Source organism: Pelmatolapia mariae, linkage group LG13 (assembly GCF_036321145.2).
Source record: "Pelmatolapia mariae isolate MD_Pm_ZW linkage group LG13, Pm_UMD_F_2, whole genome shotgun sequence".
Taxonomy (NCBI): domain Eukaryota; kingdom Metazoa; phylum Chordata; class Actinopteri; order Cichliformes; family Cichlidae; genus Pelmatolapia; species Pelmatolapia mariae.
The window spans coordinates 18,064,760-18,078,293 of record NC_086238.1 but is presented as its reverse complement, the minus strand read 5'-3'; the positions used below and the strand labels follow the sequence as shown (position 1 = coordinate 18,078,293).

Below are 13,534 nucleotides of genomic sequence, written 5' to 3'. Positions count from 1 at the left end.
TACCCTGGGGCGGTTATTTTGTTAACATTCAGACAGTGCATCTATGTCAAAGACTCATAAAAGCCTTGGTTACAGAGTTCCAACAGAAGTATCAAAGTATAAGGGACAAGAAAAAAAAATTGTTGTCTAATATAGAGAATAATACTAACTTAATGATATTCTCTAATAAAAATAATAATTCTGACTTTACATGAGTTGCACAGTGAATATTTGCTCTCGTTGTGCAAGAAAAGCACCTTGGGTTTTTGGGGGGTGGATTTAATATTTTTTTATATCTATGTTCACTTTTTTTGTATGACAGACTAAACATTCTCAGGATGGAGGATACCAGTCTTAAAAGATATTGCGGCCATCTTTTAGAGAGCTTATTTCAGCTACTCGGTGATGAAGAGGGGGACTTTCTATCTTTGAAATAACACACAGGAGTTCCTTTCATTTTTTCATAATTCTAAAATTCCAGTACTGTTTCTGTAATTTTACATATTAATCATGTAGTTTCAGTAGTCGTGCCCACTTAAGATCAGAGAGTGGCCCATGATGTTGAAATGAGTTTGTCACCACGGCTTAACACATTTGACCAGATCATAGCTTGTGTCTTCTTTCTAAACTCCTGCGTGATTTTTGGTGGTATGCTTTGCATTGTTATCGTGCTAGAATATTCTTCTCCTGCCCAGTTTCTGGAGATGCAAAGTGATCTCATCAGCCAACATTGTTCTCCATAATCGCCACAGTCATACATGGTGCCTCCTATAATTATCACCTCCCCGGTTCCTTCTGCACTCTTGAAGAGCCGTATTCTCTCACCTTGGTGCATCACTCTCATGACTATGCATTCTCGGTTTACAAAGGTTTTTGCAGTGCTATTTGTGCTCTTGCCTCTTCATCTAAACCAACAAACTTGTCTTGGTCTCGTCTGACCAAATACGCTCAGTATTCCGGCTTATCTTCATGTTTTCTAGAAAAGTCAAATAAATGCAGTCAGTTGCTAGAGAAACGTGAATTTCCATTGTGCCTAGTCTGAAACTCTTGTTTTTCAGCTCTAGATTGTGCAAGTAGCCATCTGTCATTTTAGCCAGGCGGCCACTGCAGCTCTGTATCTCGTTCAATACCTTCTGATTACTGCTGTAACTTTATTTCAACTGATTTTTTTGGCCCGTCTCCCCATCATCCTTTGTCCTTTTCCATCTTTTTTTTTTTTATAATCTCACAATCAAATTTCATTTTCCCTGGCTTTTTCTTTTCCTCATGTAGCCATGGTGCAGAGTCAATCGTCAGTCTGGTTTCAGTGATCACAGGTTTTCTAACTTAACTGTCAGTGATGTATTGGCTTGTGTTACATTGAGTTTCTACCTTTGGAGCATGTTTTTTGTTTCCTTTCTCCTCCAAAGCTGTTTTTTAAGAAAGTTTTCGCTTTTTTATTGCTTTGAATAGTAGAGGAAATACTGTACTCGTCAACAGAGAAATGAGGCTGCTATTGAGAGCTTTGCTATCACTTGAGGAGGCTTATATTACACAAGGCTGGGCTCATTTTTCTACTATATTGTAAAGTGATGTTTTAGCAGGGATTTCTAGTTATTTGTGGAGGAAAATAATTATAAAAATGTAACTACTTAATTTAGAACAAATTGGAAAGATGAGCCAGAAGGTGTAAAATTATGAAGCAAAGCAAATTATTTTATTTTTTGAAACATTTAAATTAACTGCCAAAGAGAATATACTTGCTGTAACTGTAAAGTGTAGTTCTGAAGCACCACAAAAAGAAGTATGAGACTTGTGCTTGTGTCAGCAGCTCTTATCTCGTCTCTGCTTCAGCCTTCATTTCCCTCGAGCATCTGACAAATCTAGAGCAGCCAGTATGAAAAGAAAGGCAATATCATATCATCCCACCCCTGTTTGCATCCTGTTATTAATGCCATGATTTACCGGGAAAGTCTAAAAGATCATTTTTGTTCCTTGAACACCCTGGCTACACTCTCAGTGAGAGCTCCCGATTATGTCTCTACATCTGGCTGTCTCAAGTTTCCATGCCATTGTTAATGTCATAAGGTAACCTAGCAACAGCTATGTGTCTGTGCCGATATGTTAAAGGAGGCTGAGGAAAGTAAAGCAGGAGGAGGAGGAGGAGAGCTCACTTACAGACAAAGTGTAGGCTGGATGATGGAGGAACTGTGGTCATTAATGAGCAAACGAGTAGGGAAACCAGGTGCCATGATGATTCAGGCTGCAGAATCTGACTAGTCCAGAGACAAACACTGAACTCAGGTGATGCGTTTTTGTTTTTCTGTGGCAAACTGCAGGCTGTTCGGGGACGAGTCAGACCTTCACTTCTGGATGGTGGCATCTCACTACATCCAGTCATTTGCACAGGCTCGTCAGCTAACTGTGTCCGCCGCAGAGGGTCAGGCCCAAAGCGAGGGAGTCCAACCGTCACCTCAGAGCCACCTGGACATCTGCCACGATGTCTTGTGTGAGAGCTCTTATTTCCAGGTCAGTATAATAAGAGAAGATGGAGAAAGTGTTTACCTGTGTTTGGTGCTGTCTCTTTGGTGAGCACAGAAAGTAAAGACAAATAAGTTTCAGCCAACATTGGAAAAAAAAAAAATCCCCCCAGGAGTCATCCCAAAGACAGTCGATGTCCTCAAGTCAGACTATGCACAAACAAACACAGACGGGCTGTCCCTTATCGTCCACTGTGTCAATATCACCTCGGTCAAACGGTGCATTCTGTTACTAATGACGCTGTGGATCTACTCTCGCCCACATTTTTAAGCCTTTAAGGTCAACTCCATGCCTACCTCTCCTCTGAGTGATTCAAGCCCTTATTGGATGCCCTCTTAAAAATGTCTCATTTGTTTGTGCAGTGCGATTGCGTAGCATCTTGCTGATGACATTCTTGCATCAGCATCCAAGGTCTTTATAAACATGACTCTTCTCTTTTCATCTTCAGTTTATCAGACTAGTTAGACGTGTTTTTCAGCACACTGAGCAACATTTTTGTTTGAAAGGTTTTCCATTCAAATGTGTTTCCATCATTTTCCCATTTTGTGTCTGTGAACTGACTTAATTTCTAGTCTGCAAAAAAGAGACAGTTTGAAAATGTAAGATAATTAAAAATTGGCTTACTGTGCATGTGGGGATGGCATTTTCTGGATTTTTTTTTTTTTTGGCTGCTGTACCGTTTTTCCCCCACTGTGCCAACCTCTGTGTACCCAAGAAAGTAAAACAAGGAAAAAACCTTTTCCATTTTTGATAAAAGATGATTTAGCCAGTTGAAAATGGTGCCCCAGACCTTTCAACTCAAGGTTTTAAGTAGCAAGAAGCGAATGTACTGTCTAATTTCACTCAGTATAGTTCCAATTAAAAAGTCTTAACATCTTTTTCTAATGGATTATGCACCATTCCGTTTTTGTGAAAGTTGTGCTGCTTGCTAATGAGGGGCCATGCAGTGATCACAAAGTTAGGACTTTCAAAGAGCTACCAAGACAGTGTGCAGCAGCATTTGGCTCCTGTTGTCATAAAACGACTTCAGTGGCAGCAGCCTGCCTGTAATTACTAATATCCCGGACTCCAGTACAGAGCACACAGCTCTGAAGTTACTAAACTCATTTGGTATCTCCGCAAGGAAGTATACCCACAGCTATGAATTGCAGAAGAATTCATCAAAATAAAGCGAAGCCAAAAAAAGAAGCCTCTGTTGTAGATGTAGAAGCAATAAATGTGTGCACGTAGCCATTCTTATAAAGAAATCTACTATGCTGCTATCTCTCCCCAAAACTGATGACTCAGTCTTTTGTCCATCAGCTGCTGTTTTTCTTTTTCTTGCCTATCTTTTGCTCATTGAACAGAGTGCAGTCAGTACATACAATCACACAATCTCGATGCCTGCAGTGAGTATAGGGGATTGCGCCCACGCGAAACCAACCTGAAGAATTTCTTTTAACGGGCCTGTTGAGGCATGCATGGGACGCCCTGCCCTCCTTAAAGAATATATCAGATCCAACGCCACCTTCACTGAACCCCCGGGGTAGTGAGGACCTGAACATCTATCCTTCCCCCAGGGAGACAATTTTTGACTGAGCCGGGGAAGCCAGGGAGACATCTTCACCAACGCATCAGTGATTTTTCTCCATGTCCTCCAGCTCCCTTTGTGTCAGTACAGTCAGTATTACACATCATTATGGGGATATAGCATCACGCCCCAAGACTCCCACAGAGCTGACATGGCCTTGAAACAGCAGCTGCAGTGATGACAGCCGCATCATTTTCCCACTGACAGGACTGTTTGAGTGACTTTCTGAGACATAGAGTGTAGGTAAAAATAAAAAAAGTCACGAAGTCATGTTTGGCGAACCTAAGATAGCATGCTGTATCTCTTCCACAGAGATGTCCCCAAGAAGTGACCACATACTGATGGATGCGTCCACACAAGCCAGTTAGAAAGACATCATTTTGTGGAAACCTTTTGTTTCTATCACTGCGTGATCAGTGAACAAAGAGCTAGTCTTGTTTACTTCCCACATAGAGTTAGTATGATGCATTAGCTGGACGTGGGAAGCTAGCGTCTGAAGACTGCTCATTCAGCCTTTGTTCCACAGATGGAAGAGGTGTCACCGTCCACTCAAAGACATGAAGAAGGCAGCTCTAAACTTCTCCATACATTGCCTAGCGGAGGTGCACGTGAGAATAAAAATGTCAGACTTTGAGCAGGCTTTAACCTGCCTCATCCCGGTACAAAGTCGCCCATGTGAGAATGGAGCAGGTCAAGTTGAATTCACAGTAGTGGGCGAGTGGATGGTGCATTGTGCTTCCTGTGTGGTCTTGTCCAGGAACACCTTAACCTAAACCAAACAGTATTTCTTCCACTGACTTCATCTTTGAAGTGAAGTATCTGACAGGGAAAAAATGAGATCTCCTGTCACCAATAATTGGGAAACAGACACTTAATAATGAAATACAGTACAGGGAGCACTGACACCCAAGAAACTTGTGAAGTTTTTAAAGACATTATAATTATACTCTCCATCTCTGGTATATGTATTCATATAATTGTCAATCCATCACTTTCTCCATATATTTATGCATGCGTACTAACTCATATCTTCTCTGTCGCTCTCTCAGACACAAAGTTTAATGAATTTCTGGAAGCACTTGTTACACAAAGCAAAAACTTACTCCTAAGTTGTTGCTCCTTGTGTGTTTGGTGTTTTTTTAACAGAAGTTCCAGCTGGATCGAGTTCACCTGCAGGAAGTAAAGCGCTCCAGTTATGAACACACTAAGAAATGCGCTGACCAGCTCCTCCTTCTGGGTCAGGTAAGTATGACACCACCGCACCGCCTACACAGTTAAAGTGCATCTGCATGGAGACTATAGCTGTGAGCTGTCATGTGGCAAAACTGATAAACGTATCCACTTAAATGTCTGCGTAGACTTTCCATTGTACACCACACAAATCTACACCTCCTTAGCTGTGCATACATGCATGCTGAAATGTCATAGTCATAAATAGTTCATATCGCAGTGAAGAAAATCAGCGCTGCTCCTGTCCTCCCTAGCTTCACAGCCTGCGGGGACTGACATCACCTCTTTCACCTCTCAATGTCACCACTCTCCCTCTAATCACAAGCTGCAATCAGCCGGCTGTTTGCCGGAGGTGCAGTTATCCAGCAGGCAGACAGGCAGAGGCCGGTCGGTGCTGACCCCAGCACAAGCTCCAGCCTTCATCTACACCAGATGAAAAGCATGATAATAAACATAATTTCCCCTCGCAGCTCTGTCTTGTTCAGCTCGTGCACAGTGGTTACCTATCAGAGCTACTAATGCCTTGTTTCTCTCTGCTGCCACGGTAATTACGCTCTCATCTCTTTGTTGTTGCTCTCAGACGGACCGGGCGGTGCAATTACTGTTGGAGACGAGCGCAGACAACCCCAGCTACTACTGTGATTCACTCAAGGCCTGCCTAGTGACCACCATCACCTCTTCAGGCCCCTCGCAGTCTACAATCAAGCTAGTGGCCACCAATATGATAGCTAATGGCAAGCTTGCAGGTAGTGTTCCTCTATATCTGATACCAGAAAGAACATTTTTATTTGTATAGCATACACCTGGGATCTTTTTATTTTTAATTTAAATTGGAAAAATTTATATTGGAATCAATCAATAAATCAAATAATGCTTATCCTATCAGTTTGGCTAATAGTAGCATTGTGTAATGAAACCATTCTGCTGCTTTCAGGGCCAAGTTGGCCACCTTTGGTACTGATAGCTATGATGTCTCACACGTGTGTATGACTTGTCAATCTTCTGCTGTTTATCAGAGGGAGTTCAGCTGTTGTGTTTGATTGACAAGGCAGCAGATGCTTGCCGCTACTTGCAGACCTACGGGGAGTGGAACCGAGCCGCATGGCTGGCTAAGGTAACTCAGCATGACGGCATCCATCAGCAGGATGAAGATCAGATACTGAGTAATGTTTGGATAGTGTAAATCTGTGGGCATGTGAGTTGTGGATGTGTGATGCTTATGGCGCCACGATTTATTCTCTGAACATTGTTTTCCTGTTAGCTGTTGCATCAGCACTGCTGCTACATCAGGGAACTCTCGTAGTGGTCACATATTTATGCTCCCCTAGACTTTTATACAAACATAGACTCTGTGCACAGTTATTAGGCAAACATTTTGACCTTATCATTGTTTTTATGCATATTTTCCAGCTATAAGCTTAATAAACTTGAATGACTTATTGGATTGAAGCATATCAGGTGATGTGTGTAATGAGGGAGGGTCTGGTCTAAGGAGATCAGCAATCTATATCAGCTTCTTTTCCTCAAGCAAAATGGGCACAAAAAGATATTTAACTGACTTTGAAGGGCAAAACTTATTTTTAAAATAATCTTTCAAGGAGATGCAGAAACTGTTACAATTTTAGGGCATGATGACAGAACCAAACTTTTTGTTGTAAATAGTCAACACGCAGACAAGATACGTGTTGAGGGAAAAAAGAGACTCAAATTAACTGCCAAAGATTTGAGAAGACTCAGACATAAAGCTGCTAGGAACCCCTGCAGCCTACCTGCAGTGCAAGGTGTTCAGTGCTCAGAGACACAGCCACAGGCTGAACCCGACCACCAATGAACAAGACACATAAATTAATACCTCAGCACTGTGCCAAAAAATATCTAAAGATCCGATGGAAGGGACTGTTGTCAGGCCACACAGACGGGCCTTTGGATGGATCGGTAACAGGCTCTAAACTCCACTTTGAAGCAGACATCAGCAAGGTGGGACTGGAGGTGGGGTACTGATATGAGCTGGTATTATTAAAGATGAGCTAATGTATCGTTTCGGGTTAAAGATAGACTCAAACTCAACTCCCAAACCGACTGCTAGTTTTTAGAAGACACTTTCTTGAAGCAGCGGTACAGGAAAAGGTCTGCGTCTTTCCAAAAGATCCTGATTTTTATACAGGACAATTCTCACATATGTAATCAACATTTTGGATTTACCAAGAGTGCTGTAGTTGTTCACTACTAAAATTAATATTTTGTTGACTAATAATTGTGCACACAGTGTGTTTTAGCAGGAGAATGACAAACCTCCAACTAAGAACAATAATTCATGCCTTTGCGTGTTGTGTTTGCTTCCAGGTGCGTCTGAACCCAGCAGAGAGCTCAGATGTGCTGAAGCGCTGGGCAGAACACCTCTGCTCCCCACAGGTCAACCATAAATCCAAAGCCATTCTGGTGCTGCTTTCACTGGGCTGCTTTTACAAAGTAGGAGAGATGCTCCACAGGTAGGAACAAGCTGGAGATTAAGAAATGGCAAGATAAGACTCTTAAAATATTGACCTCTATTTATCCCCTGTAATAAAATACATGAATGTATAAATATATTAGCTCACTTTTTCTTCTCTAAAATGAGATTCCCTTTCTTACACTTAAGTTTTTTATTCTAAGACGTTGCACTTTCACAGTTAGCGCCTGTCCTTTTCTTCCTGAGTACACTGAAGGACAAACCACAGTGTAGGGTGTGGGCTGTACCTGTGTCTCTTACCTCAGCATCGATCTCCTCTGAGAATACCGGTCCCCCCTCCTTAACAGCTCATGCTCCGAGATGCTTCTGGCAGCAAAAAGCTCTCACAGAGAATTAGAGAGACATGAGGACGACAAGGTTGATGTATTCTGTAGGAACACAGGCATCAAGGCAGGGACGATGCTGGTTTCTGATGGTCCCTCTCACCTCCTTCTCTCTGTATCTTTCTTTTCTTCCTTCCATCTCCCGGACAGCATGAGACACTTTGATCGTGCCGCCCTCTTCATCGAAGCCTGTCTGAAGTATGGGGTGATGGAGGCCAACGACTCGTCCAATATCCTTTTTCAAAACCCATTATTGTTACACGTTACAAGTATGCACCTGATAGTAGGCAGCTTCACAGTGAAGGTCAATTTAGATGCTCTGCAGAGCACATCAAGCTCTATTTCACACTTTCCCATTAGCCAGTACCACACTGTGATCACAGAGAACAGTTGGAGAACTTTTTCAACCTAAACTTTGAAAGCTTATTGTATATCACCATCTATGGGCACAGTTTTGGCACATACTTCTTATCTGTAAGATTTAAATATATTTACCATCTAACTCAAGTAGTATGGCATCCTGTAGTGTTCCCCTGCTCCTCTGTGACTCAACTGAGATAACCTGTAACCCTTAACAAGAATTTATGTCTACATCTGTCCTACCAAACCCTTCTTTTTATAAGCCGCATTTTTAATGCGCACAGTGCTGCACAATCTCTATTTTATCTAATACACGCTGAGTATGTTGTGAGAGAAGAAAAAGAATCTGACATTCACCTAAAAGCAATATTTCATCTAGAAATCTCTGCTGTGTAATAAGATATCTGTTTGACTTGTCAGAGCTGTGTTTACTCTGTGTTTTAACCACAAAGCGAGTTATGATTCATGAGGACCAGATCAAGCCAGGCTCTTTTCAAGCGCAGGTTTTTGTTGGAGAAGTGACAGTAACATCAAACAGCATTTCAGTAAAAATATCTCTATTTTTCAGACTTTGTGAGTACATGAGCCAACACTGCCTAGAAGTTAGGCCCACACAAAAGAGCAAGTGTGTGTGTGTGTGTGTGTGTTTGAGAGAGACCAATTAATCTTTGTAAATTTAGTAATCGCATAAGCCAAATGTACAATGTGCAAGAGGGCGAATGCAGTCATCATACTGTAGCTAAAATCAGTGCAGTGCACCAACCAATCTTCCTTTCAAGAAGCTTAGATCTTATTTTTGGTCTAAAAATACATTTTGAGCAGGGAAACACAAACGGTAGTAAAAAAGGTAACCATAGAAACCCTCAGCTCCATCCTTTCTATCACCCCGATGCTAGCAGGTCCTTAGGATGTCAGGAAACCACATAAGCAGCAGATGGACCACCCTGAGCCTTTTTCTGCCAGGGGTTTCTTCCTGTTAAAAGGGAGTTTTTCCTTCCCACTGTCGCCAAGTGCATGCTCACACAGGGTCGTCTGCTTTGGACTGTTTCTTATATATAGCTTTTGTACTCCACATGAGCACTCTAAGTGTCTTTAAATGTAATGCACACTTTGCACTGGCAGGAAGCTAACAGTATCACTGAGCTGAGCGCCTGCATTTATTGTGTTATTCTCTAATTTAACGCTTTTGTTTTATTTGTTACCTTTTTGGATTTGGTTCAGTGATATAATTAGACCAACACTTGATTAATCTTTCTTGAACTTCTATAGATGAGATGCCAGTATGTAAAAGTTTCAAGTCGCTCTGCTGTGGCATCTCCTTAACTCACTATGCACATAAACTTATCGAAGCTGCATTTCTGGACTACGCGCGGCTGCTCCGCACGCTGGGCCTGCGGGAGGGTGCTGCTCTGTGGGCATCGCGGGCTGGCAGCGCTGGGGAGCAGCTGATGGAGGAGCTTTTTCAAGGAGAGGGAGGTATACCGGAAGCCATTCTCGGCGAAGAGGTCGTCGAGCTGGGCCTGGAGAGCAAAGAGTGACCTCGAAGAGGGAAGATTGAGAAGACGACGGACAGCCCGCTCTTTGGTGTTTATCGAGAGTTAGCCGTTCAGTCTAACTTCAGTTAGTTAACAGTTCAAAGCATCCAGGAGCATCATGATCGTCATCTTCACATCAATATGAGGAGTTTACTTTGATGTTGAGTCAGTGGGTTTGTCTGTGACAGTAATCAGACTGAAATGTCATCATGTTTGGTGAGACCATTGTGTCTGTGCTGTGCTCTGTCTGTATGTATCAGCCCCAAAAGAAACACTTCCCTTGTTTACCTTTATCCCCCAAAAATCTGTATATGTTTTGATTGATTGATTGATTGATTGATTGATTGATTGATTGATAAATTCAAAGGATTTTTTCTTTTTTACAGTTTACTTGTTAAGCCTTATTTTGCGTGCCTGTAATAATTTCCGAGAACCGCTGTAGCTCTGCATGTTCAATTTGCCTTTAGTTTGCTGAAATTGAAAGTGGCAGAATTCATTTATTCTCCAAGTAACAGGTTCTCTATTCCTGTTTGAAAAATGCAAATCATTTGAACATGTCATTATTGACAGTCCATTTTCAAATGACGTGACACATTCCCAATTATTTTGTTTGTTTTGTATTCGATATAACCAAAAAGCTGCATAATTTTGATTTAAAACTTGCCTGACTGTCTTGGAAATGTACAGTAATGTTGCTGTAGACAGGCACACAGCACACTGGGGGAGGGGTTTCTGCAGCAGGTGGTGGTGCTTTATAAGTAATTGACCAAAAGCCTGCTGCTGCTGCTGCTGCTGCTGCACGCGCCTCTGCAGCTGTAATAGTTGGATGGCAGTAAAATTGCACAGCCAGCCCACCCTGCACTTATTAGACACTTATTAGTATATTATCTCCCTTGATGCCAAGGACAGAGGAGTCTGACCGCAGCCACCTGAGGGATTGAGCTCCATTTAATTAGAGTGTGCAGAGGGTTGTTTGTTAATCCAATCCAATAATCCAAATGGATTTTTAAAATCTTTTCTATTTTTAACGGAGAATTGAGAGGATACGTTGCAACATGTGTACTTTGATGTTTGTGTAGTGAAGTTGTTCTCTAGTGTGTGTGTGTCACAAGGAGAGCTGTCAAAACTCCTTTTATTCAGACCTCTGGATCATTTACACAAATACTCTGTGCTGCTTCTGCTGTTGCTCATCACAATCACAAAACCCGACACACTGGCTCAGACGCCACCAGCTTTCCTTGCTTTGCTTTCACCTCGTTACATGGTAAAAATGTCCTGATCATAAAAAAACAAAATGTGCGCAACAATGCGAAGATTATAGTGACTGTCTGTTTAATTTGCTTTGTTATGTTCAGCAACTTCATCCACGGGACCTTGTAGTGCGTTACTGTGTTTCATAAACATGTCAGTGCTGTTTTCTCTCCTGTGTTACAGTAAACCCCAGGCTGTGTCACTATGGCAACCCAGTCCTATTTTAGGGGGGGACTGCATGTTTTTCCTGTATATCAATTTTCACATGGCCTCCCCAATAACGTACTGTAGGATCCCGTAGAGTCGCACAATCCAACAGACGACGTTATGATGTAGCTGACCTGAAGCTGTGTCATCTTCTTCCAGTCATGACGGTATTGTGGAAGCAACGTGTACTGTACTGCCTATTTGTGATCGGGCACTGGTTTGATTAACACTTGCTGCTTTTCTTTATATGTAGATGAACTCAACAAAATAAAATAGTTGAAAATTGAGGCATGTAGATGGGAGACGTGCCTTTAGCAGTATATTTTGTAAGAAATGATTGTAATGGTGTCAAAGTTTAGTGGCCCCTCTCCTCTCCCTCGTTGTTCTTTGATCACGGTTTACACGGTGACCCTAATGCTTTAAGTTATATAAATATTGCAAGAGAATAGAAATGTATGTGTATATATGGATGGCAATAAAATCAATATTAACTTCGATGTTTTCTGTGTGTTGCTACAGATCTGAAGACACAAGAGGGCGCTTTAATCCCTCAGTAGGAGGCAGGGTGACTGGTTTCTCTAGAGATCCATTATAGCGAGTGTTCCTTTTAATTTTCCTCGTTTAATTTCAACCCAGGTAGATTGAATTTGAGCGTTCGTTCATTCATCAAGCTGTCCTAAAAGTTAATTAGTTCCTGTTTCAGCCACTTCCGCGATTAATTACTCCCTTTCTGCTCACAAGGAGGGCCAACAGCTGGCTTCAGCTCTGTGTCCAGGTCTAACCGTTTTCACTCTTTTCTTCGTCGCAGATTTATTCATTGACGTGCATTCTGCTTTTTCTCTCTGTCCCGCACACAGCCCAGAACACAAAGGGAAGAAAAACAGTCTGGAACAGAGGGGCCACACAAGCGCCTTGGTTGTGCTCCTTTTAATGGCCTAATGAATAACTGCCAGAGAGCCGATCCAGCCGTTACAGCCAGGTCATCAGTATGCGGGGCCTCGCAGCAGCTTTTCTTTGCTGTTCCACTGCTTTCTACATAGGCTGCCACCCCAGCTTACCCCACACTCCCAGTTTCCACTTTACATGCTCTCCCTCGCTCTTCTTTCACCAGAATAAACTCATGCCAACTCGTGTTCTTGCTGCTCCCCATCTCTACTAATTTCCTGAAAGACTTGTTTCCGTCTGCTGCTTAGCTTTCACCTCTCGGATCCCCATTTTCCTCGAAATAAAATTCAAAGCAGTTTCAGCTGACACAATATTAAGGGGTTGTTAGCAACCGGAGCCGTGAGGAGCACTGGAAATTACCCGCCTCCACTGTTTTACGCACATACTGCAAGAATTAGCAGCCAGCTACAGATCAATCATATGCAGCACTCTTGCTGTTCCTCATTTTCAATCATCTGTATAAGTAGCCACGGAACAGGGGCCTGTGTGTGCAGCAAGCAGAGGTAAAGCCAAGGCTGCACGGTAGAGGTGGGTGGATCGATATCGAAAGTATCGATAACAGCGCTATAGGATCGATACTTTGTTTCTACCTAAATTCCGCATTATGAAATTTGTTACAATGTGACCCACTGGATTTCATTCAAACTGGCTTCAGTCTACATTCGTTTCCCTTCACTCTGTTGCTGGTGGGGGTGGGCTGTCTGGTTTAGGAGGTCCCCAACCACGGGCCATGGACCGGTACAGGTCCACGAGAGTTGAGGCTCGAATGAGAAATTCATGGTTTTCAGGGGTTTCGGTTTTTAGCATTTTTTTTTTTTTATCGTTAACTCTGTTTTCCTCGGTCTTTTTCCGTGTGTTAAGAATAAATCTTTTTTTTTTTTTTTTGGTACCAGTACTGGTTTCATTTTTGTTGTATTTATCCACGACACCTTAAATGCCGGTCTGTGAAAATATTGTCGGACATAAAGTGCTCCGTGGCGCAAAAAAGGTTGGGGACCGCTGGTTTAGGATGATGAAGGATTGGATTGGGGAGGGGGGCTGGAGAGCTAGGCAGATCAATCCAAATATCACTAGTATCGATACTAGTGATATGATCAATACTTTG

At 42.3% G+C, this 13,534-nt stretch overlaps 1 protein-coding gene across 1 annotated transcript in view; it reads left to right on the top strand.

Moving 5' to 3' along the window:
* Nucleotides 1-11,981, top strand: part of wdr11 (WD repeat domain 11) — a 58,880-nt gene extending 46,899 nt beyond the window's left edge. The window contains exons 23-29 of the mRNA XM_063491575.1: nucleotides 2,298-2,487; nucleotides 5,216-5,311; nucleotides 5,880-6,045; nucleotides 6,316-6,413; nucleotides 7,643-7,788; nucleotides 8,282-8,364; nucleotides 9,830-11,981. Of these exons, the coding sequence (XP_063347645.1) occupies nucleotides 2,298-2,487; nucleotides 5,216-5,311; nucleotides 5,880-6,045; nucleotides 6,316-6,413; nucleotides 7,643-7,788; nucleotides 8,282-8,364; nucleotides 9,830-10,029 (979 nt within the window). The 3' untranslated portion in view covers nucleotides 10,030-11,981. The remainder of the gene's footprint in view (nucleotides 1-2,297; nucleotides 2,488-5,215; nucleotides 5,312-5,879; nucleotides 6,046-6,315; nucleotides 6,414-7,642; nucleotides 7,789-8,281; nucleotides 8,365-9,829) is intronic.
* The last annotated feature ends 1,553 nt before the right edge of the window (nucleotides 11,982-13,534 follow it).